The 26,650-nt window shown below is 36.2% G+C and overlaps 1 protein-coding gene across 1 annotated transcript; it reads right to left on the minus strand.

The window, feature by feature from the left end:
- Window positions 1–14,690: 14,690 nt before the first annotated feature.
- LOC127086467 (putative glycine-rich cell wall structural protein 1) lies at window positions 14,691–15,753 on the minus strand. The gene is made up of 3 exons (XM_051027240.1): window positions 15,657–15,753; window positions 15,395–15,448; window positions 14,691–15,298 (listed from the first exon to the last, which is right to left on the minus strand). The coding sequence occupies exons 1-3, from the start codon at window positions 15,751–15,753 to the stop codon at window positions 14,691–14,693; spliced, it is 759 nt and encodes a 252-aa protein (XP_050883197.1).
- Window positions 15,754–26,650: the final 10,897 nt, after the last annotated feature.

Genomic DNA, 26,650 nt, shown 5'->3' on the forward strand with positions numbered 1-26,650 from the left:
CTATTTCCTCAGATAAAGAATTTAGCCTAAAAACTTTGTCTATGATGGGATATTTTTGGTGTGATGAGCGAAGAATATACAAATTTGTTCGCAGAGGGTATATTCCTACGACTGTTGAAGAAGATGATGAAAGTGATGAAAGTGAAGAAGAAGACCAAGAGGAAAATGAAGAAGAAGGAGCTGGACAAGCATTTAAGCAGCATGATAGTCCTCCACAAGCTGACACTCACGACTACACAAACTCAGCTTGGGTTCAGAATACCTATTCAACTGCAGAAGATGCCCCAACCATGGTGGCTGGGGTGAATGGCAACATATGGGCTGGTCAACACAACACCAATTCTATCAGCCGTATCAATATGGTGCCGAAGAATCTCCATCGTATCCTCCTCAACAAGAAAACTCTTCTGAACTTTTAGATATGATGCGAAATATGCAGCTGGCTCAACAATCCTTCATACAAACTCAGGATGAGCGCTATGCTCATATTAGCAGCCAGCTTCAAGCACAAAATGAGAGGATTGATAGCCTCTCTACCAGCATGAATGAACGGTATGCAGCATTCACCGAAACATTTGAACGACAGGAGCGGTCCGTCGATGTGGGGCTCAAGTATCTAAGTATTGTTACTGACCAAATAACGGATGCTTGTTTCAGTCGAGGACGAGGCCATTAGGGCATAGAACTACATGTGCATCTGTATTGTTGTTGTTTGACTAAACTTATTATTGTTATGCTTGTTTGTTAATCTAGTTTAATGTTATCTCATTTTCAATTTGTTCAGTAGTAATATTTGGTGTGGTATTATTATATGATTCGTTATCTCCTATTGAATATCATCTTATGTTGAATCACAGTTCTCTTTCTCTTTTTGATGTTGTCAAAGGGGGAGAAGAGCATGTACCAAACCAAAGCCAAGCCAAGATATTCACAACACAACTAACAGTTTGTTTTGCAGCCAGCCTTAAATTACAAAAGAAAGGGGGAGTGTGTGTAAATATTGCATGTTGTTTCTCTTTGGTTTCACACAGGTTGTCATCATCAAAAAGGGGGAGTATGTAAGGGCAAACTGTCATACAACATACGATCATAGGTTTCGATGATGACAAATGACCACCATGGATGAATCGACATTGTCGATTCCACCTCTACAAAACAAATGCAACATATCACCTATCATATCCTTTTCTATGCTCATCTAAACTGTTATATTTCATACAACATATGTGGATAAAATGTGGTCATGACAAAATGCATGAAAACCACAAAAATATGAATTTTTGCAGATTTGCAGGGTTTGAGTCGACCACAGGGTCGGCGCATAACATAATGCATTTCCCACGGGCCAGCGCATAACATAGTGCATTTCCCACGGGTCAGCGCACAAAAAGCTTGAGTTGACCGCATGGGTCAGCGCATGAACCATGAGTCAGCGCACGCCGACCTATGGTCGACGCATACTGGTGTACTTTTCAGCCTGTCCAAAACTGCAGGCTATGCGTCGACGCATAGACCTGTTATGGTCGACTGTTCGTGCACAAATTCAGTTTTTAAGTATTTCCCACTCTGTTTGAAAAGCTGTTAAGTGGGTTGGTTGGTTTGTTACTATAAATAGAAGTTTAGTTACTTGTATCAACAAACATTTGTCAAATTGATTTCAAGTGTTCAAAGAACAAGAAAAAGTGAAATAGGTGTCCAAGATTCATCATCTTCATCTTCAACATCTCACAACACATCAACTACACACAACCATTTTTGAAGTGCTTTGTGATTGGTTAAAGGTGATAACATTCGAAGCCGAGATTGGGGAATCCGGTTCGGGTTGAAGCTTGCGACAGGTTTTTTCTTGAATAAAACCTTTAGGGTTTTGTCCTCCAAGACTGGTTTGTTTTTGGGGGGGTTTTGGACTAATTCTTCATCAATTTTCAGCAGAGCGAAGGTGATTGAGAAGAGGAAGTCTTCATCAATCTAGTAGCGGATTCAGTGATATTGAAGGGAAGATTTCGGGTTCGATTTGTTGTAGTTGAGATCAGCCAGGCCGAGGGTTTGAAGAACTGAGGGTTATTCAGCAAAGGGGCTGAAATCGGAGGTCTATCAACAACAATCGAAGGACTTGATTCACCTTGAATCAAGGAACAAGGAGTGAAAGTGTCATACCCCAAAATTTGCCCGTTAATCTTGCAAGACATTTTTCAAGGCACTCCAACTCATTTGTCAAGACATTGATCTTAAAGGAATAAAGACCCAGCACACAGGTGGCCAAATCCAGAAAATGACTTAAATTGGCTTGCTCGCTAGGCGAGCAAAGTCCTTCGCCTAGCGAACTCTTCGCTGCACTACTCGCCTAGCGAAGCTTGCGAATACCAGAAATTTTGGGCTTCATTCTGAGCCCATTAGGTCACAAAAACTATTATAAATACCAAGCTCATTCAGAAGGGGACAGACAGAGACAAATACAGAGACAGACAACAAACCCTGGAGGCTAACCAAGAGAATTCAGAGCAACCCTAAAGGAAACCTCGAAGGAAACTCATCTGCACAAAGGTTACCTCCACCCAACTCAATCCGGCACCAACCCTAAGAGTGATCTGCCAATTCAACGTTGCAATTCAATTGCAAACATGTTTGCTTTACCACTACCGCTTTATGCTCCCAATTTACATGTGACATAATGATTGAATTTACAAATATATCTTAGTTTTTGCATGTGGATTTAAGTATGCATGGATGCCTTGAATGTTTAACCATGTAATTTCTGTAATGGATGCCATAGGGTTTGGAGCTTGCTGAAATCGTACTGTTATTAAACTCAAAACCCACAGTCGTTCGCTAACACATCGCTAAGCGAACATGTAGCGAGTGTTCGCCAAGCCTTCGCTAGGCGAGGCAGTAGCGAACATGACAGTCGCTGTTTTTTTTCTTTTCTATTCTGTTCTGTGTTTATCTGACATGTCATATCATAGCTGTGTATTATTGGCCTGACATTATTACTGCTGCGATTCCTTTGTTTGGTGCAACTATTGATTGCACCCCATTTGGTATTCTGACCTGTTTGCTGAATTTTGTGAGGGCTCACATACTCCCGAAGAAGGTAGCTTGCTAGGTATTCCACTTTATTTGTGGGATACCCTTGTGGAGATTCATCCTAATTACCTAACTGATTATAAATTGTTGCCTTTGGATATATGATCTTGGCCCTCTCTTTGTTGCCTTACGGTATTACGGTCATGTCCCGCGAATGTGGGGATACACTTAGCAAAGACCCTTCGGTTAAATCATCATAGTCCCTCGAATGTTGCCTTCGAATACATGATTTTGTCCCTCGATGACCCTTCGTGGTAGCCTACGGTTAAATGATGATCGTCCCTTCGAATGCTAAGGTATCCTTACAAATGTTGCCTTCAATGACCAATCGATGACCCTACGATGTCCCTTTACATCCAAAGGATAAGACTACTTACTTCTCAATAGTAAGGACAGTTTTACCCTCCTAAGGATAGGAAATACCTATAAAGACCTTGGTTAGGTATAACTCTTAAATGCTGACTCACAACTTACAATACTTTTCACACCTCCCACTTTTCAAAACGTCTTTTAGAAAATCACCACTTGGTATACATTCGTACTAGAATCATTGCCAAGTTATATTTTTCTAAACAACTTTCAAAATTAAACGAGATAAATACTTTGTATACATTCGCACAAGAATCATTACAAAGTTAAACTCTTTTTTTTTAAACATTTTCTAAACAGCTCTCACACACTTTTTCAGACAAGAAAAACATAAGTGATCAAGCAATTAAGAGCCCATGGATAACCATGGATACAAAGGGTGCTAACACCTTCCCTTTGTATAATGTACCTCCCGAACCCAAAATCTAATCAAGGTCTTTCTTGTTCTTTTCCGCCTTTCCTTATTGGATAAAAGAAAAGTCGGTGGCGACTCTTGCTATCCGCAACATTTGCTTTCCAAAGCAAAAACACACAAAGTCAGTTCACCGTATGACAGAAAGCAACATTCAACGTCTTGAGAATTCTGTTGTATATTTGCTTTGCAATCCTTGTATAAACGGTTATACTCAACAGGTGATATCTATTAAATCATCTCAATTCTAGTTTTAGAATTGAGGGCAGACGTACCCCGAAGCGAGGACGACGGGGGAACTGCCTCATCAAATCTTTGTCTTCTCTATTTTTCAGCATATTTGTTTTGGCTTAAAAAATAAGTGATTTTTGTATAAGCACTTTATCAAACCTTGATATTAATTGAGTAAGAAGTAAAAACTCTGTTTTTGAATCCAAAGTACAATAAGAAATTGTACTAGACTAATTGGAATCACTTACTCAACATAAATATCACTTGGAGTGTTTTCGCACACCAAGTGTTTGATAATTTGCCTAAACCAAAATTATCTTAGTTGTGTATCTAGTTTGGTTTTCTCTTTCAATCATTGGAACTAGGAATCCTAGTAAGTGAAACAAATCATTGATAGTGTGACTAGTGCAGTGATTCGTATTCTACATTATCACTAATCCATAGGCTTGACGCATATCCGGTTTTCCAATAACAGTTTGTTTTAGACTATATTTTCCTCGACCGCTTCCGCACTTAAAACAAATTTTCAAAACCAATTTTTTAATTGGTAGCGCCGACTCAAATTTTAATTGGGATCTATTCAACCCCCCCCCCCCCCCCTTCTAGATCCGTGTCATAGTCTAACAATATACTCTCATCACCATGTTGTAGATGAACAAAAATTGGCTTCTCCTAGCCACTCAGATCAGATGACCATTGACCAATCCCATGCACTGTCAACCACCCTTGTTATAAAAAAGATTCAATCACGTCCTTGTAATCAGATCCAACGGTCTACGTTTGCCCAGTTATTTTTTAATTATTTATTTTCCATTTTTTCTATTTTCTTCTTTCTGTCTGGGATTCTAAAAGCTGGGCCTAACACCCATTGATTCTCACACCCTCCAGAGTTGCTTAAAGTCCAATATCCCCACTGAATTTGCACCCCCTCCTAATTCTATTTTATTTTCTTATTTATTATTCTTTTTATTATTTATTTGTATTTTTAAGTTAGTCATTTAGTGTTTTTTAAATTGTGCTTAGGTGTTAATTAATTTAATTAATTGTTAGGTAGTTACAAAAACTGTCCTTTTTTATTTAATTTAAAACAAAAGTTTTTTATTTTAATTTAAATTTTATATTAGTTGGTTAATGATGAATAATATTTCCCTTTATTTTATAAGTTCAAACAACCAATCATAATCCTTCTTCTTATTCAAATTCTATTTTAAAAATATATATAAAATATTCCTTCTTATATTCAAATTAATAAAATAAATAGAAAATAAGATTTTTTTTCTCAACTTGTAAATAATTCATATTTGTACATATCATCAAACCACTTTTATAAGTTAAATTAAATCAATATTTTTTGCAAATCGAAGGTGGATAGACATCCACCATGTCCTTGAGTAATTGATTGGTTAGCGCTCTCTACATCGATCGATTATTTAGAACCAAAACACTTAAAATCAAACATCACTATTTAAACCTTTTATGTGCCCTTGTACACCATTCCAAAAATATTTGTGATAAAAGGATAGTTCAAGTTATTTTCAACGCGAAACAAAAACAAGTGCTTAAGCCTCTATCGTGCGAGCATACAAGTCGAGGTTTGAACGCATGAATGACTTAAATTATATTATATAAAAGCAACCAACACACAAACTTTTTTTTGGAACTACGATGCTCTGATTTTCTCATTACACAATGAGAATACGTAGACACGAAGTTTTGAAACCTTGGCGAGCATAATAATTAAAAAAGCTTTTTCCATTGTAAATAATTTATTTTTGTAAACACTCGAATGAAAATAAAATAAAATAAATAGACCCTTAACAAATAATCAACCTTATAACGTTAGGAGGTTCCCGTTGAATACAACGGATGTGAGGGGTGTTAATACCTTCCCATTGCATAACCGACTCCCGAACGTTAATTTGGTTGCGATGAACATCTTATCCTTTTCTTTCCCTTACAGTTTTGTTGTCATTTTTCCTTTTCTTAGGAATAAATAGAGAATAGTGCCGACTCTGCCAGTCCATCCGCGAGTGTTCGATGCGCTTCACGAGATCATATTTTTTTATATGCAACAACTGGTGACTCTGCTGGGGAATATCCCTAAAGAGAGTTAAACCTACAATTTAGTTCTAGGGTTGTTTGTTTTGTTTATTTATTTGTTTTCTTTTTATCTTATTGATTTATTTTGCTTTATTTATTTATTTATTTTATTTCTTTATTATTTCATACCTTTGTTCTCCCCTAAATCTAAATCCATGTGTCTCCAATTCACACTACTCAAGTGATCATAAAGGTATCGGTATTAGTAATGTTCAAATTGTGATGATATCAATTGGATCCTAATATTTAATTATGTCGTACTGGTAATTATAGTTCAAAGGTGTCTTCTTGGAAAGGAATCAGATATGGAGTCTGATCTAAATCAATGGTATTATACTGATGGAGGAGCTGGATGGATCGGATTTGAATATGTTCAGGAATTCAACATCTCAAGTAAGTCATCCTCCCTTAAGAAACGAGTGTTGCAAGCTACGAAGAATCTAAGTGATCAGTATATTATTGGTAGAGGAACACGTGGTATTATGTACAAATTTATGATTCGTCAAAAAATTTATGTTGTAAAGAAGTTTGAATTTGGACGGAACAAGTAAAAGCGGTTAAATATCATGCACAACGAAATTGAACTCCTTGAGATCTTTAGACATCGAAAACTAATCTAATCTGATGGCTACGAGATTGTGTTTATTTGGGTGGTTATCTCTTGAAAAGCATCAATGCACATTCAGTTTATGATAGAGATCTGAGTAGAAGTCATAAGGAAAAAGGGAAATTATGTCCCACATTATTTTTTTCATAAACAATTTTAGTGTTTATAAAAGTCAACAATGCATTGCTCAATGTCTTCTTGGTCAAGTTTGAAAAGGATGTTGTTATGGATTGGGCTTAGGCCCAGTAATTCTTTTCAAAATTTTAATTAATTAATTTCTAAAAATATTAATTAAAACAATTAATAATTAATTTATTCTATAAAAAATATTAATTAATAAATTATCCTAGTCATCAATGATAAATCACTAGTTTTGTAATAGGGGGAACAATTGTTTAAAATGCTCAAACTAAGGGGATCAAAAGTGCATTTAAGCTTTCTTTGTTTTAAAATAAGAAGTAGATGCTAGGTGTTAAGAGATGGCATGTCAAATGAGAGGGAGATTTTGGAAAGTGAATGGCACACTATAGCTGCAATTGGTTCAATTCTTTATTTTTTTCAATTTCTGTTTGACCCAAAAAAGAGGCGACGTGGATTGTAAAATTGAGGTCCTCTTCTTTCAGAACTTATTAACTTATATATGCTAGGGTTTTTTATTTTTATTAAATATCGAACATGCCATTATTGAGTGAAAATTGTGTAAAAGTAGTTACAAATAAATTAAATTAAATTAAATTACATTAACCTAAATAATCAAAATTAACTCGAAACAAAAACATTGAAAATTCTATTTACTTATTTCAAACATTTTGACAAAAAAAATGATAAACGAACTCAAATTGAAAAAAAGTTGGGGGCAAAAATGGTCGAAAAATTAAACAAAATGCACCAAAATGATCAGTGTGAAGTAAACTTCTCCAAAACATACAGATTATTATTAGGATATTATTATTACTATTTATATTATTATTTATAATTAATAGCATTATTATTAGCATTTTTAATTATTATTTTTTAAATATTAAGTAGAGTGCCTTTTTATTTTTCTCTTCATAAACTTATTATTTTCTCGAAAACGCTTTAATCATTTTTTTCTCTAATATTAGTTTTGTTATTATAATGCGTCAACAAAGTTAAATAAAAGCCCAAAATTCGAAAATCATAAAAAAACCTAAAGTAGCGTGAATAGTGGAATCAGAGAGGCTTAAATCGAATTAAGAATTAAAAATATAATCTTTTCATTTATGTGGAATTTCTGTTACATTTCAATATGTGAAGACTAACAAATTACATCCAAAACTTCCTAATCTAATCAATATGACATGAAAACCTAAACCTAATTTTCACTATAAATAACAAAGCGTTTTTTTTACAATTCTTCATTCACAAATTCTAACCCTAAGTTGTTGTTCTTCACCCTAAAGAGCAACAACAACTAATTCCCTAAACTTTTGCTCCAACTACTCCACCAGGATTCCATAAGCAAGGCCTTGCATCAAAAGGAAAAAGAAAGACATCCTGAAGGAAGAATCGAAAGTCAAGGCCTTGCATCAAAAGGAAAAAGAAAGACATCCTAAAGGAAGAATCGAAAGTCGAAGAGAGGAGTAGTAAAAAGAAAGAAAGATCAAAGGAAATATATTACCTTTTCACTTGGGAAAGTCTTATCCTTGTAGGTAGGATTGCTTGTTGAACCTCTTCGCATGATTCGTTGAGTTTCATAAAAGTTATGGTTTTTATTGTAGTTCTGTGGATTGTTTTATGTTTACATGTTTCTCTAGTATGATTTAGGTATGGGAAAGGTTTGGTCTGGGTTCAAACAGAAGGCGATTTTGGGGTTTGAGATTTTTTGGCTTGACGTTGTTGTTTTGAGGGTGGATTAAGATTTAAGAAGCTCTGATCTAAGGTTTGGAAAAAGGTAGGGTAAATTTGGAATGGGTTAGGTATGATTCTGGGTTGATTTAGGTTTAGAGGTTGAAAGTTGAAGAAGAAGATGAAGGTTCTGGGTAGTTAGGGTTCTTGGATTTAGCTTTATGGTTCATGTAAATATTCTTAGGGTTCATAGGAATATGGGTTTAGATTGAAGGTTAAGGTTAGGGTTCGTTAGGATTCATGTTTTAGGTTTAGGGTTCTTAGGGTTTTGGGTTTCTAAAGCCTAAGATTCGTGTTTGGTTGAAGATTTGGGTTAGTGTTCATCATCTTGATGAACACCGGTTGAAAGGGATGGTCCAGTAAAGGTTTTTAGGGTGGAAGCATTGGAGGAGGCGATTTCTAGCTGGAGTTGTTTAGAGAGAGGGGAGAGCCTTAGGGTGGTGGTCTTAGATAGAGGGAAAAGGGCGTAGAAAGAAAATGGAAGGGGGATTAGGGAGAGAAAAAAGATAAGGAAATGAGAGTTTTTGAAGAGAGTTTCATTTATATACTCTCATCACCATGTTGTAGATGAACAACATGTGGCTTCTCCTGGCCACTCAGATCAGATAACCATGGACCAGTCCCATGCACTGCCAACCACCCTTGTTATAAAAAACCTTCAATCACGTCCTTGTAATCAGATCCAGCAACCTATGTTTGCCCAGTTTCTTTTATTATTTATTTTATTTAGTTTCCATTTTTTTTTCTATTTTCTTCTTTGTGTTTGGGATACTAAAAGTTGGGCCTAGCACCCACTGATTCTCACACCCTACGGTGTTGCTTAAAGTCCAATATCCCCATTGAATTTGCACCCCCTCCTAATTCTATTTTATTTTCTTATTTCTTATTCTTTTTATTATTTATTTGTATTTTTAAGTTAGTCATTTAGTGTTTTTTTTTAAATTGTGCTTTGGTGTTAATTTAATTTAATTAATTGTTAGCTAGTTACAAAAACTATCCTTTTTTATTTAATTTAAAACAAAAGTTTTTCATTTAAATTTAAATTTTATATTAGTTGGTTAATGATGAAGAATGATGAATAATATTTCCCTTTATTTTATAAGTTCAAACAACCAATCATAATTCTTCTTCTTATTCAAATTCTATTTTTAAAAAATATATAAAATATTCCTTTATATTCGAATTAATAAAGTAAATAGAAGATAATATTTTTTTTCTCAACTTGTAAATAATTCATATCTGTACATATCATCAAACTAATTTTATAAGTTAAATTAAATCAATATTTTTTGAAAATCGAAGGTGGATACACATCCACCATGTCCTTGAGTAATTGATTGGTTAGCGCTATCTGCATCGATCGATTACTTAGAACCAAAACACTTAAAATCAAACATCACTCATCAAACCTTTTATGTGTCCTTGTACACCATTCCAAAAATATTTCATAAAAGGATAGTTCAAGTTATTTTCAACGCAAAACATAAACAAGTGCTTAAGCCTCCATCGTGCGAGCATACAAGTCGGGGTTTGAACACAAGAATGACTTAAATTATATTATATAAAAGCAACCAACACACAAACTTTTTTTTGAACTATGATGCTATGATTTTCTCATTGCACAATGAGAATACGTAGACACGAAGTTTTGAAACCCCGGCGAGCACAATAATTAAAAAAACTTTTTCCATTGTAAATAATTTATTTTTGTAAATACTCGAATAAAAATAAAATAAAATAAATAGACCCTTAATAAATAATCAACCTTATAAGTTTTGGAGGTTCTCGTTAAGTACAATGGATGTGAGGGGTGTTAATACCTTCCAATTGCATAACCGACTTCCGAACCCTAATTTGGTTGCGATGAACATCTTATCATTTTCTTTCCATTACAGTTTTATTGTCATTTCCCCTTTTCTTAGGAATAAATAGAGAACAGTGCCGACTCTGCCAGTCCATCCGCGAGTGTTTGACGCGCTTCACGAGATCATATTTTTTGATATGCGATAACTGACGACTCTGCTGGGGAATATCCCTAAAGAGAGTTAAGCCTACCATTTAGTTTTAGGGTTGTTTGTTTTGTTTGTTTATTTGTTTTCTTTTTATCTTATTTATTTGTTTTGCTTTTATTTATTTATTTTATTTATTTATTATTTCATACCTTTGTTCTCCCCTAAATATAAATCCATGTGTCTCCAAATCACACTACTCAACTGATCATAAAGGTATCAGTATTAGTAATGTTCAAATTGTGATGATATCTATTGGATCCTCAATATTTAATTCTGTTGTACTGGTAATTATAGTTCAAAGGTGTCTTCTTGGAAAGGAATCAAATATGGTGTCTGATCTAAATCAATGGTATTATATTGATGGAGGAGCTTGATGGATTGGACTTGAATATGTTCAGGAATTCAACATCTCAGGCAAGTCATTCTCCCTTAAGAAACGAGTGTTGCAAGCTACGGAGAATCTAAGTGATCAATACATTATTGGTAGAGGAACACGTTGTATTATGTACAAAGTTATGATTCGTCAAAAATTTTGTGTTGTAAAGAAGTTTGAATTTGTACGGAACAAGTAAAAGCTGTTAAATATCATGCACGATGAAATTGAACTCCTTGAGATCTTTAGACATCAAAAACTAATATAATCTGATGGCTACCAGATTGTGTTTATTTTGGTGGTTATCTCTTGAAAAGCATCAATGCACATTTAGTTTATGATAGAGATATGAGTAGAAGTCATAAGGAAAAGGGGGAATTATGCCCCACATTGTTTTTTTCATAAACAATTTTAGTGTTTATAAAAGTCAACAATGCATTACTCAATGTCTTCTTGGGCAAGTTTGAAAAGGATGTTGTTATGAATTGGGCTTAGGCCCAGTAATTCTTTTCAAAATTTTAATTAATTAATTTCTAAAAATATTAATTAAAATAATTAATAATTAATTTATTCTATAAAAAATATTAATTAATAAATTATCCTAGTCATTAATGATATATCATTCAAAATTATATTTTTATCCGAATAATCAATGTCATGTATGTAAAAGTGGAGAGGGAACACAAAAATCCAAAGACCATCAAAATTTAGGGACCATAATCACTAGTTTTGTAGTACGAGGAACAATTTTTTAAAATGCTCAAACTAAGGGGATCAAAAGTGCATTTAAGCATTCTTTTTTACAATAAGAAGTATATGCTAGGGGTTAAGAGATGGTATGTCAAATGAGAGGGAGATTTTGGAAAGTGAATGTCACACTGTAGCTGCTATTGGTTCAATTCTTTAATCTTTTCAATTTCTGTTTTACCTAAAAAAGAGGCGACATGGATTGTAGAATTGAGGTCCTCTTCTTTCAACACTTATTAACTTATATATGCTAGGGTTTTCTATTTTTATTAATTATCGAAAATGCCCATATTGAGTGAAAATTGTGTAAAAATAGTTACAAATAAATTAAATAAAAAAAATTACATTAATCTAAATAATCAAAATTAACTCGAAACAGAAACATTGAAAATTCTATTTACTTATTTCAAACATTTTGACAAAAAATGATAAACGAACTCAAATTGAAAAAAAGTTGGGTACAAAAATGCTCGAAAAATTAAACTAAATGCACCAAAATGACCAGTGTGAAATAAAGCTCTCGAAAACATACAGATTTTGATCAAATTTTAAAATAAAAAATGATTGGTTAAAAGGCTTAGACTGGTCAAAATGCGACTAAAAAAGTAGTAGAAAAATAAAACGAACACGCCATATTAAACTACACGAATTGTAGATTAATAAAACTGACATTTGCAAGCTCGATTTTAAAATTTCCGCCCACTAATTTCACGTTCATTTGAGAATCAGTTCGATCGGTCTGCCTGTAAATTCAAAAGTTTATTCTAGTCGATATTTTAGGTATTATGTGGAATGAAATGCATGTTATGCTATATAGATGATGTGAATGTCATGATAAAGGTGTCGATTTATTGAAGGAAGGGCAAAATTGGGGTATCACAGGTGAATTGTGAGATTCTTCCAATATCACCCTTCTCAACTCAGAATCAATCAGCACATATAACCACTGATTTAACAAAATGACTCCATCCATGGGTTGGGTGAAGTCTGGATGGTTAGCTCTAACTTGCAACTCGACATCCATTAACTGTCATTGGCTTATTCTTCCTATCATGTCACATTTGATATTCAAGTTACTAACCAAGAGAAAATATGTAGAGAAATTAGGTTTCTCTTTAGTTTAAGTTTTATAGTACCATTAGAACATATTGGTTTGCCCTTGCACATGGACCCTTATTACTAATGATTGACACTCACCTCTAATCAAGTGCTTAGAGTTACGTTAGGACAACTAATTCTTCATCAACTAACCAATTAGACAATAAGCACAATTAGGAAAAGAATATGGGTGTTACAAATATTATTATTAATAATAATAACAATAATAATAAGATCAATTAACCAATTTATAAAATATTTGTGCAGGTAAATTTTTACCATAAATAAATAAAATGACGATAATAAATTTTTGTCTTCAAAATTAGAATAATTAATTTCCGATGAAATTCATGTGTTTTAATTTATAATATAGAAAAGGAAAAAACCCATAGCTTCTAGACGACATATCGAACTTCTTATTTATCTAGTCTCACTAATTTTAAATTATTGTATATCAAATGCCTAACTCCACTTAACAAAAATTAAAATGCACAACATATAATTCCAATGTTTGGTTTTTAATGAAATTCATGAAATCAAAGAATAAGAACACAAATGGGGTTTGATAAATTTATACAAAATAATCTTGAGTTATAAGTTTTACCGATCAAAGAATGATTTAGATCGATAGATCAATAAGAAATAATACTTGTGTTATCCTCCACATCAATGAACAATATCGATTTTAGTTAAGTTTAGATATTTGTATGGATTTTTTAGTATTTGAGAATTTTGATTCAAGTTCTAGTTTCAACTACTAATTTAGATGAACAAAAATTAGAATTAGAATTCTTTTTATAGACTAAATCTATGTTTTCATAAGATAAAAGTTTCAAATTCAAATTCCTTGAAAAACATATGTTTGGTATGGCGTTAGTTACGTTAAACGTGCATCTAAAGTAATACTTTGGTTAAAACACGTTAGTTATGTTAAACGTGCATATGAAATGATATTTTGGTGAAAACAAATTGTGTTGTTCAAGCAAAAGTTACATTCACTTAGTCTTACCATAAAATGTAAGTGATATTAAAGTATAACATCATATTGGTAACTAAAAAAGGTAAATGATTTTCCCCCCAAAACAATTGGATCTTTAACTCCCGCTCAGGATCCTCGAGGCATTGATTTTGTGGGAATATTAGTTTCGCCTTGCTTAGTATATATACTTTACTATTAAAATTTTCATGCAACAAATTAGAAACTTGAGTGCATTATGCACCTGTCATTACCTTATATTTTTATTTATGTCATTCAATATTAGTTTTTATATTTTTATTTATGAATCATGATGATTTGATACTTCAGAATATTTATATACATTACTTAATTAAGAAGGGTGAAGGGAATATATAATCTAATAATTTTTTTTTGTAGGGATTTCATGACCCATTAGAATTGATTGATTTTTAAAAAATAATATTGAGTGAATTGTAAAGATACTAATACTATTAACGGTATATTATTTGAACACTTTTTAATTAGAGTATTTAAGTATTATTTGTATTTATCAATAGGTATTTATGAACAAAACATATAATGGATTATGGAAACTTTCCATGATGGTGATTATTATTATTATTATTATTATTATTATTATTATTATTATTATCAATATCTCAATATTTTTATTCAAAACTCATGAACTACACATAAAGAGAGACAATATTGTAATTATGACATATGTTTAAGGATAAAAGAAATTTGAATAGAGTATATATATTCTATTTTTATATTTGCCATAAATCATAGAAGTCTCATGTACCATTGCATTAATAACCTCCTTCTTCTCATTTGCTTCCACCACCTTCTTCACTTTCATTGTCGTCTCGTCTACTTCCACCACCGGATCCATGGCCACTACCTCCACCACCATAATCTCCCATGTTACCTCTACCACTTCCACCACCATAATCTCCTCCGCTACCAGTTCCTTTACCACCACCCGCTCCACCTCCATAATCTCCCCGTTTACCACCACCTTCTCCACTTTCACCACTAGCTCCACCACCATAATCTCCTTTGCTACCACTTCCATCTTCATTTCCACCATCGTAATCTCCTCTACTACCACCGCCTTTGCCACCACCATAATCTCCTTCACTTTCGTTGCCTTTACCAGCACCACTTTCTCCACCACTATAATCTCCTCCAATTCTACTGCCTTTATCACCATATTCTCTTCCTTTTCGACTTCCACTTCCTCCACCACCAGAATCTTCTCCATCACTACCACTTCCACCTCCTTTTTCCCTACCTCTCCATATGCCACCTCTACTACCTCTTCCTTGACTGACACCGCCACCAATACCATCAAATTCGCTATCACCATACTTTTCGCCTCCTTGTTCCTTGCAGTTTCCATCATGAAGTGGCTCCAAAATCATTTTTCTTCCACCTAAAGTTGCAAATTTTTACAAAATTGACTTAATTAACCAAGATTTACATTACTTATCAATCCCATTAAAATAAAACATATAATTTTTTTTTTTACCTTTTTCATGCTTGTAACACCCCTTAAGCTCTTCATAGATGCTTATCTTTGGACCTTCATCAACAACATACATAATTAAGTTACTGTAACAACAAAATGTAATCATACACCAAATGCATTCATACGAAGAGTGGTTATAAAAATTCATCATATGGATGTTTTTTCCTAAAATCTTTTATCAGTTTCATGCACAAATTTAATTCACCCAATTCTAAACAAAGTTGATAAACAAATAAATTGATGTTGATTTCAAGGTTCATACTTGGTGGATCAGGATCTGGTTCATCGGCCACCACTGCAGAGATGAGAATCACACCAGCCAGAAGTATGAGAAAAACAAAAGATTTGAAATTAATCATTCTAAATAAATAATTAGAAAACAAAATGATACTTGAAAAAAGGATGGAAGAAAATTTTAAATGAAAAATAAAAGAAAATATGAATTAAATGCAAAATGAGTTTTAAAAAATATGGAAATATTATGTGGTAGAGAATATTTTTATGAACTTATGAAAAAAGTTGGACTAAAAAATAATAAAGGAACTATTTACAATTAATTTTGAAAGGAAAATGAATTAAATGAAATAAAAATAGAAAAAAATATTCAAATGTAACGAATAAGAGAGGTGACGCGTTCTAATTGACAAAGGGATTCAAATTTCCCTCTGAAGCGCGCGAAGCACTTCGCTTTCAACCTCTAGATTTATTATTTTGCAAACTTAGGAACTGGGAGTTTTGAGCTCAAATACTATTCATACAAGCTTCTACTACCATCATCGTCCATATCTCTCTGCATCAAAGCAATTGATATTCTCTTAGCAGAAAGAATTTTCTCAAACTCGTGATGAACCCTAAAACTTCAAATTTAAATTAAATAACCAAACCAAAAGATAAATAAGAAAGAGATGAGGGATTTCAATCAGTGGAACAACACGAAGAGAATGGTAACTTGTTTGAAGTGTAATTTCACTCATAACTCCCTTGTCCAAATTGAGGTCGAAAGTTGAAGATTGTGAAACTGGAATCAAGGTTGTAGGGAGTTTCAGACCACAACAATGCTTCAGACAGGTTCAGATGATGTTGATGAAGGATTATGGGCAGAAATTTGGAAGCAAAAGGACTTGAATCAAAAAAACAAGTGACTGGTTTTTTGGTGCTTTCGAGTTTCAGTGAGGCAATGATTTCTTGTCTCTTGAAGCTTAGTAAATGAGGCAAAACATTTATCTATTTATAGGGAATGAAATGAGGTAAAAGTTCGTGTGAGATTGGATCCCAAACGTGTGAATCCAATATGGAAATCTGATATTCAAACCGTGTGAAAAATTGGCACCAAATTCATGATTTTGGCACTTTGTGTAACACCCCAAAATTTTCCCTCCTTATTCACGCATTCATTTTTAGGTCATTTAACATTAGATATATTGCATTTCATTATGTCAATCGGGATTAGCTCCAAGAAGCTTGAACATCATCCAAGACACTTTGTGGGTCCTATCTGGGTGATCAATCAACACAAGGGAATGGCTTGAGATACTTCCAACATGTTCAAATGGGGTCTATTCATCAGTCAAAACGTTAATCTTGAAGGAGCAAAAGTTTGTTCATGAACTGTCATGCTCGCTAGGCGAAGCCCACGCGTTTCGAAAATAAATAAATAAATAATAAATAAATTAAATAAATAAATAAATAAAATATAATAGAAAAATCTTGGACTTGGACCTCTCTCATTTGAGTCCACAAAGCCATGAAAATCAGGTTATAAAAGAGGGAGAACAAACAGAAAAAGGAAGAGAAGCAAAACACTCTGAGGTTTCCTTGGAACAAAACCCTGGACAAAACCTGGAGAGAAACATAGACAGAGATAGTGAGAATTAATCTGCAGCAACCTCCAGGCAACTCTGAAAGATTCATTCTGACTCACACACTTCCAGCTAAAGCAAACCCTAACATTGGTTTGCAAATCCAACCGTGCCATTTGATTTCAACCGATCTCCCCAATCAGGTTTGCCCTTATTCCCATTACCTTTGTGCTTTGAAGTTGAATACTCTGAATGTTTGAGGTATGATGGATGAATTTCATTAGGTTTTTACCCACGGGTTCATAATTATGTATGAATGTATAAATAATGCCTTGAATGCTTAACCGTTTAATTTCTGAAGTGTATGCCACAGGGTTTGAGGTTTCTGAAACCATACTGTTATCCATGAAAAAAATGCTTATCGTGTTTCACTAACCCTTTTGTTGAGTTTTTGTGAAGGCTCACATGACTTTTGCAGGGATAGCTCGCTGGATATTGCACTTTGCTTGTGGGATACCATTTGGGAGATTTAATCTGATTGCCTTGTTGGCACGTTTACTTTATACATGTTTGTTTTGTATGTGTTCGTATCCCCACAGGTAGCGCGGTTCCTTCGTCAAGGACTGCCTTTTTGCATGAGCATCCCTAACCCTACCAACTCATTGATTTTTCTTCTCCTAAGAACACGTTAACTCCTTCTACTACAGGCGAGTAAGTCTCCAAAGGTCGAGCATCCGGTAGATTGCGTAGTAACGTCGTTCGTCCAAAACCCAATCCATAACCCCATAGTTAGCCGAACTACGGCTTGCTCTGATTCTCATTCCAGATGAGATACGTAGGCATAAGACGCGATGTCTTAGCGAGCACAATTACCCTTGACCCCTAGGTAGCCGAGCTACGAAGACTCTGATTCTCATATTCAGATGAGATACGTATGCAGTGGATGCGACATCCGTGCGAGTCATTTTCTTTTAACCCTTTTTTTAGTAAATAACACATTAGATAAACCCACACCATTTAGACAAGAACTACAAAAGTGGATCCCGTAGAGTACTACGGATGCGTAGGGGTGCTAATATCTTCCCTTCGCATAATCGACTCTCGAACCCAAGATTTGGTTGCGAGACCCTGTCTTGTCCTTTCCTTTTTCCAGGTTTACTTCGAGCGTTTCCTTTCCCTCCTTTGGGATAAATAACGCACGGTGGCGACTCTCCTATCTTTCTTCGCAGGTTGTTTTTTTTCGCATTCCATTTTTCAGGTTGCGACAGCTGGCGACTCTGCTGGGGACCCGGTTTCCCTAAGCGAGTCCCTCCTAGCTTTTGTAGGTTGTTTGTTTATTGGGTGTTTATTCTTTTGTACATTTATTTATCTTTAAGCATTTACCTGCTTTATTGCATTGTGTACATATGACTGTCGTATCTGCTGGTTCTGTTTGTGAGATGAGTTCTATACCCGAACTCGAGTGCACTTAGGATAGGAGAATGGCATAGTCTTGTTGACTTGTGTGGAGTTATTCCTTAGCAAGTTGACTTGCAAGCCCATTCACTTGGTGGAGGTCATGTTGGGATCAATAATGTCACACAAGTAAGTTGTGGTTAGACATTACTTTTTCCAATATAGACCTTAGAAGCCAAGGACCTTAGTTTACCAAACCCATCTTGGCCTATTCGTAGGACGTAGTGTGAAAGTCGTTCAAGTGTAAGATTTGATACGATTGTTACGCGATACTACACTCATAAGAGTCTCTCTTGAGAATATTTTTGGAATACGAGTAGTCGTTCCTCCGATAATATCCGAAAGATGGGATTATGACTATGGGAACCTTTTGTAGAACATGTTTGGTAGGTTTAAACCTTAGTACACTCCCTTTGGGTGGTTCTTAACCTAAACTCCATGCTCGTGACTTGCAACAAACCCTTGATTCATGGTTGATCCGTTCAGGTATCCTTAATATCAATGAAACTTGGGTGTTGATAAGGTGTAAACCATAATCCACCAAAAATGGATGGTTGATATTAAGGATAACATGATCCATCCCATGACCTTTGTTTGGTGTGCTTTGCTTGATCCTCTTAATTTCTCTCCAGGCAGTGCAACCTGACAGATGTTCAAGCGGATCCAGCAATTCTGATTGACATGCCATTGCATTGCATAACATCATCTGCATATTTGTATCCAACATCTCATGCTTATTTATTTGCAGGGTATTCCCTTTTTAAGGGGGGGGGGGGCTTAAAATCAAATAAGCAGTGCATCGCATGCCATACATACTAACCCTAGTTTGTTTTGCAGGTGTCACCGCAGTGTCTAATGTTTGTTCCCTGTTACAGGCAGTTATTGGTCCCAAGCGAGTTCACAGGTACCCGACAAAGGAAAACCGTCCACGACTAGCAATGGACCAGATACAGAAAGAACTGGCTGATATGCGTGAAAGGATGGATCAGTTCATGACATTGATGACTGGTATGGCAGAAGGCCAGACGAAGCTGAAGGAATTGGTTGAGCAACCGAGGCCCGATCCAGAGGTGGAAATACCAAGTGCTGAGGGGAACCCTGGTAACCCTGGGAACGCTGATAACCATGTGAACACTGGAAACGCGGGTAACGTAAATGTTGATGGAAACCCGGGTAATGTTGGCAACACGGGAAATGTTGGGAATGGTATTGGCGGAAGGTACAATGTGAATCAAGGGATTCGGATTAACGGGTGCCCCGTTACTGAAGATTGTCAGTATGATCAATTTTCTTTGCACGACGAGGCCCTCGAGACCACTCGCCGTATGGATGAGCTTGCTGAGAAGCTCAAATCTTTGGAGTCTCAAAATTCCTTAGGTTTTGATGTCACCAATCTTGGTCTGGTTCAGGGAATAAGGATCCCTAACAAGTTCAAACCCCCTACTTTTGAGAAATACAACGGGGCTTCTTGCCCACGCACTCATCTCCAATCTTATCTGGGAAGGTTGGGAGCTCACACTGAAGATGAAAAGTTGTGGATGTACTATTTTGAAGACAGTTTAACTGGAGCTTCTCGTGAATGGTATTCTCATTTGTCTCGTACTACCATCAAGAGCTAGAAAGACTTGGCAGAGGCTTTTGTCAAGCAATATCAATACAACTTGGACATGGCTCCAAATCGGACCTTGTTGCAAGGAATGTCTCATACTGCCAAGGAAACCTTTAGAGAATATGCTCAGCGTTGGAGACAGATTGCTGCATACGTCCAACCCCTTATTTCTGAAAGGGAGATGGCGGACATGTTCATAAACACTCTTCAAGGCAATTATATCGAGAGATTGGCTGCTTGCCCGTCAATCAGCTTTGCAGAGATAGTGATTGCTGGATAAAGGATCGAGAGTCTGTTGAAGATGGGCCGAATTCAAGACAACAGTGCTTCCAACTCATCAGTTCCCAAGAAACTGTTTGCTGGTAACGGTCAGCGAAGAAAAGAAGGTGAGACGAGCGTTGTAGTTCGGGGTAAAAATCTCAAAACAAGTGGGTGAATTGATTGGTCCAAAAGCCTTAAGGTCTTTTGTTATCAAAGGGAGAAAACTCAACCAAACCACAAATCCACCATGTGAGGATAACTTCAACATGCTAGTGAGGGGTTAACCCTATAGTAAGCATGGAAGACTTATTGTCCATCACTAAGGATATAGGTGAGTATTACATCTACCACAAGGATAATTTAAACCTAATAGCTAAAGGTTATGAAAGATTTTGATTAAGAAAGTGGCCATTGGAACCACAAAAGAAATTTGAATGGGTTATATTTACCAATTAGAAGTATATACAAAAATGATCAAAGTTGACTTAAAAGTTCAATTCAAAATAAGTGTTATGAAAAGAAAGTTTGAAAATCTAAAGCATAAGGCTTAGGTTTCTAATGTTTAAAAACAATGGTTAAATGTTTGCACAAAGAGTTTTGGCTTGGGTTAGAGTGGAGAGAAGAAGAAGAAGGGCTAAATCCTAAACATACAAGAGGTGAGGGGAAAGAGAACAAAACCACACAAGGAGTTCCTCTCTTGAGATCATATTGATGATCCAAGTAGCTCCTGTAACACCCCGATAAAAATAAGATAATTATTTAATTTAAGTTAATATTATATTTATTAATTTAATTAAATAATTTGGAATATTATTGGATTATTATTATTATTGGAATAATATTATTGGATTTTATTATTGGAGTATATAAGTTGGAATAAGGAAAAGAGTCCCATTTGGTAAAGAAAGGGTTTCACGTGAAAAGCAGAGAAGCGGCTGAAAAGAGGAAAAGGGCAAAGAGACAGAGCAAGAGGAACAAGGTTGGAGAAGAGAAAAGCTTGAAGCTAAAGGATCGCCGGATTAACTCAGGTAAGGGGGGTTTATCGTCGTTTAATGGGTATTATGGGTTAACATGTAATGGGTAGTGATAAACCGTTGAATTGACCCTAATTGGGATGTTGAATGCTGAAAAATTTCGTTGGATAAGTTGTGTTAAAGCTGTAATTGAATCTGTATTTGTGCGAGTTGTGATTTCCCGAACGTATAGCTTTTTACGGAATTGGAATCGGAGGTCCGGAAGTCCTCCAACGGCGGAAAATGCGGAGAATTCTGCATTCTGCTTCGTGTTAGCGCAGGAACAGCTTTCTGTCTTGCGTTAACCGGTTAACCCAGGGTGTTAACCGGTTAACACTGTTAGGAATTGTGAGGTATTGCTGTTTTGCTTGCGTTAACCGGTTAACCCAGGGCGTTAACCGGTTAACATTGTTGTGAGTTGTGAAAATATTGTTGTTCTGTCTGTGTTAACCGGTTAACCCAGGGCGTTAACCGGTTAACACTGTTGAGTTTTGCCAGGAAGCGTGTTCTGTGTTGCGTTAACCGGTTAACCCAGGGCGTTAACCGGTTAACACTGTTGGAAATTGGGAAAATTAATATTTGAATAATGTGTGCATAATTGGTGTTTGGCCTATATTGGCGTATGATGTAATAGGGATTAATTCCCGCTGTTATGAGCAGTATAGGTATTAGTGGAGTGTGCTAATACTGTGATTAATTATTTGACATGATATGATGTTTTGATACATGTGTTGATGAATGTATGATGGTATGCATAATGCTGTGAATGTATATGTTATGTATGCAATTGTGAATGGACTGTTTATGGCTTAGAGTGTGAGCATATGTTCATTGTGGATTATTGTTGATGATTTTGCATTGCTAGGTGATTTAGCATGCATATTGTGGCCTTTATGGTGGTAGCTAATTCCCATGGTGAGGAATTAGTGAGTTAGTCATTATGGACTGTTGTTGATGTTTGCATGCTAGGTGAATTAGCGTGCATAGCATGGCCCTTGGGGGTGGTAGCTAATTCCCGTGGTGAGGAATTAGTGAGTGAGTCACTAGGTCTCAAATGAGTGGGACTAGTGGGCTTGGTAGCCGTATCTGGATTTGATCGGTGAGGTGAACTATATGTTCACGAATGGTCGGTACCGCATGCATGAAGTCTCATTGCATAATGTATGTATGGCGTATAATATGAATGGATGTATTCCAGTATTATACGTGTGTTGTGTGTTGTATGAGTTGTATTGGTATTGAGTATGATGTTTGAGTTGATATTGCCGTTGCTGAATGTGTAATCTGATTTGGGTGATGAAATGTGTTAATTTACTTAACATTGCATGATATTTTATAATGCTTATTATATCGATTGAGGAACTCACCCTTACAACTATTTTTCAAGTAACGAGCAGTGATTGAGTAGGAGCTAGTGCTTGGAGTCTAGTGTAGTTCCTTAGTGGGTCATGCTCTGGTAGATGTAACATCGAGATGGGATGTTTTAAATGTTTTAGTGTTGGTTGTGAACCATTTTACATGTAATGTGTTACATGTTTTGCATGATTGAATTGGTCTCTATCCGTTGCGTATTATGCAAGTGTTTACTCTGTTTTAATAAAAGAGCATGACAGTTATGATGGTGAATGGTGTGAAGTGTTTGTGTGACACCCTTAATTGCATATTTACTCTGATTAATATATTGTTATTTTAATTAAATATTTGGGGTATTTTAGAAGGGTGTTACATTAGTGGTATCAGAGCATAGTCGGTCGAGTCGAGTCGTAATTATTTTGTTCCCCTGTACGTGATAGGTGTTGTATAACCCTATCAGTACTTATTGTTTTATCTTGTTGGGTTCTCAGAATAGAGATGGCTGGAAGAAGTAGAGACTATGTTGTGATTGCTGAGGCTTTGGGTATGCTAGCTGGAGTACTTGGGGGAAATCCGAATGTTGTGGGAATGGGAGCTGCTCGTCAACTGAGTGAGTTCCAGAAGAACAATCCTCCAATGTTCAAGGGAGCATACGATCCAGATGGTGCTCAGAAGTGGTTGAAGGAGATCAAGAGGATCTTCCGAGTGACTGAGTGTGCCGATAACCAGAAGGTCAGGTTCGGTACGCATATGCTGTCAGAGGAAGCAGATGATTGGTGGGTTGCTAACCGCTCTGAGTTGGAAGCTGCTGGGAATGCTGAGATCACTTGGGCTGTGTTCAGAGAGAGATTTCTGAGGAAGTACTTTCCAGAAGATGTCAGAGGAAAGAAAGAGATAGAGTTCTTAGAATTGAAGCAGGGTAACCGGTCTGTTACTGAGTATGCTGCTAAGTTCGCAGAGCTGTCGAAGTATTACACTCCCTATGATGAGGCTACTGGAGAATTTTCAAAATGTGTGAAGTTTGAGAACGGGTTACGTCCCGAGATCAAGCAGGCTATTGGGTATCAGCGGATTAGAGTGTTTTCTGATTTGGTTGACTGTTGCAGAATTTTTGAACAGGATACCAAGGCCAAAGCGGAGAGCTATCAGCAGAGGGTTGATAGGAAAGGCAAGAATCAGAATGATCGTGGGAAACCGTATACAGCTGGCAAAGGTTTCCAGAGACAGAGTGGGATGAAGAGGCCTAGTGGGGGAGACTCCAGTGCCCCTGCTAAGTGTTACAGATGTGGTCAGGTTGGACATCGTTTCCATGAGTGTACCAGTAAGGAGAAGAAGTGTTTCAAGTGTGGAAAAGGTGGTCATTTGGCTGCAGAGTGTCGGTCGAAGACTGTGACTTGTTTCAACTGTGGAGAGGTGGGTCATATCAGCCCACAGTGTCCTAAGCCGAAGAAAGAGAATCAGTCAGGAGGCAAGGTCTTTGCTTTATCGGGTTCTGAGACTTCTGCAGATGATCGTTTGATCCGAGGTACGTGTTATATTAATGGCTTTCCTCTTGTAGCTATTATTGACACAGGTGCGACTCATTCCTTTATATCTTTGGATTGTGCTGTGAAACTTAAGTTAAAGATATCTGAGATGCATGGAAGTATGGTGATTAATACTCCTGCGAAGGGTTCAGTGACTACTACTTCAGTTTGTTTAAATTGTCCTTTGAGTATTTTTGGTAGAGACTTTGGGATGGACCTAGTGTGTCTTCCACTAGTGCAGATTGATGTTATTCTGGGTATGAACTGGTTGGTGTGTAACCGAGTTTATATCAACTGCTTTGATAAGACTGTGATCTTTCCTGAGATTGAGGAAGGAAAGAGTTTGTTTCTATCAGCAAGGCAGGTGAATGAGGAAGTAGCCGATGGGGCAGAGTTGTTTATGCTGTTAGTGACTTTGGAGGCTAAAGATAAACTGGCGATTTGCGATCTAGCCGTGGTGTGTGATTTTCCTGATGTGTTTCCTGAAGAAGTGAATGAATTACCGCCAGAGCGTGAAGTTGAGTTCTCGATTGATTTGGTACCTGGTACTAGGCCGATATCGATGGCTCCGTACCGTATGTCTGCTGTTGAGTTAACTGAATTGAAGAGTCAGTTGGAAGATCTGTTGGATAAGAAATTTATTCGTCCGAGTGTGTCACCGTGGGGTGCACCAGTGTTATTGGTTAAGAAGAAAGAAGGTACTATGAGGTTGTGTGTGGACTACAGGCAACTGAATAAAGTGACGATCAAGAATCGGTATCCGTTACCGAGGATTGATGATTTGATGGACCAGTTGGTTGGTGCGAGTGTATTCAGCAAAATAGATTTGAGATCGGGATATCATCAGATACGTGTGAAAACTGAGGATATTCAGAAGACTGCTTTCAGAACAAGGTATGGACATTATGAGTATTCTGTGATGCCTTTTGGTGTGACTAATGCGCCTGGAGTGTTTATGGAGTATATGAATAGGATTTTCCATCCGTACCTAGATCAGTTTGTTGTGGTGTTTATTGACGATATCTTGGTGTATTCGAAATCTGAAGAAGAGCATGCTGAGCATTTGAGAGTGGTTTTAGGAGTTCTACGAGAAAAGAAGTTATTTGCTAAACTGTCAAAGTGTGAATTTTGGTTAGAAAAGGTTAGTTTTCTTGGTCATGTGATTTCAAGAGGTGGTGTTGCTGTTGATCCTTCTAAGATAGAAGCGGTATCTCAGTGGGAAGCTCCGAAGTCTGTTGCTGAGATTCGAAGTTTCCTTGGTTTGGCTGGTTATTATAGGAAGTTCATTGAGGGATTTTCTAAGTTGGCGTTACCGTTAACGATGTTGGCTAGAAAGGGGCAGGCGTTTGTTTGGGACTCAAAATGTGAAGAAGGTTTCCAAGAGTTAAAGAGAAGGTTAACTACTGCTCCTATTCTGATATTACCGAGTCCGTCAGAACTATTTGAGGTTTACTGTGATGCTTCATTGTTGGGTTTGGGTGGTGTTTTGATGCAGAATAAGCAGGTTGTAGCTTATGCTTCGAGACAACTGAAGGTTCATGAGAGGAACTATCCGACACACGATTTAGAGTTGGCAGCTGTGGTATTTGTTCTGAAGTTATGGAGGCATTACTTGTACGGGTCAAGATTTGAGGTTTTCAGTGACCATAAAAGTTTAAAGTATTTGTTTGATCAGAAAGAGCTGAATATGAGACAGAGGAGATGGTTAGAATTTCTGAAGGATTATGACTTTGGTTTGAATTACCATCCGGGTAAAGCAAACGTAGTGGCTGATGCATTGAGTCGGAAATCATTGCATATGTCTATGTTAATGGTTAAGGAATTGGATTTAATTAAGCAGTTTAGAGACTTGAGTTTGGTGTGTGAGAGTACTCACAATAGTGTTAAATTGGGAATGTTGAAGTTAACGAGTGGTATTCTGGATGAGATTAGAGAGGGTCAGAAATCCGATGTGCTTTTGGTTGATAAGTTGACTCTCGTGAGTCAAGGTCAAGGTGGTGAATTCAGAGTTGATGAGAATGGTGTTTTTGAAATTTGGTAATCGGGTGTGTATTCCGGATGTTACCGAACTTAAGAAGAGTATTCTCGAGGAAGGACATTGTAGTGGCCTGAGTATTCATCCTGGAGCTACGAAGATGTATCATGATTTGAAAAAGTTATTTTGGTGGCCGGGAATGAAAAGAGAAATTGCGAGTTTTGTTTATTCTTGTTTGACTTGTCATAAGTCAAAGATTGAGCAT

Source organism: Lathyrus oleraceus, chromosome 1, assembly GCF_024323335.1.
Source record: "Lathyrus oleraceus cultivar Zhongwan6 chromosome 1, CAAS_Psat_ZW6_1.0, whole genome shotgun sequence".
Taxonomy (NCBI): Eukaryota; Viridiplantae; Streptophyta; class Magnoliopsida; order Fabales; family Fabaceae; genus Lathyrus; species Lathyrus oleraceus.

Bases quoted from the DNA above. Each gene is read 5' to 3' on its own strand.
- LOC127086467 (XM_051027240.1), bottom strand. From the start codon at position 15,753: ATGATTAATTTCAAATCTTTTGTTTTTCTCATACTTCTGGCTGGTGTG. The intron at 15,449-15,656 runs GTATGAACCTTG...TTGTTGATGAAG, and splicing joins ACCAGATCCTGATCCACCAA to GTCCAAAGATAAGCATCTAT. The intron at 15,299-15,394 runs GTAAAAAAAAAA...TTGCAACTTTAG, and splicing joins GTGTTACAAGCATGAAAAAG to GTGGAAGAAAAATGATTTTG.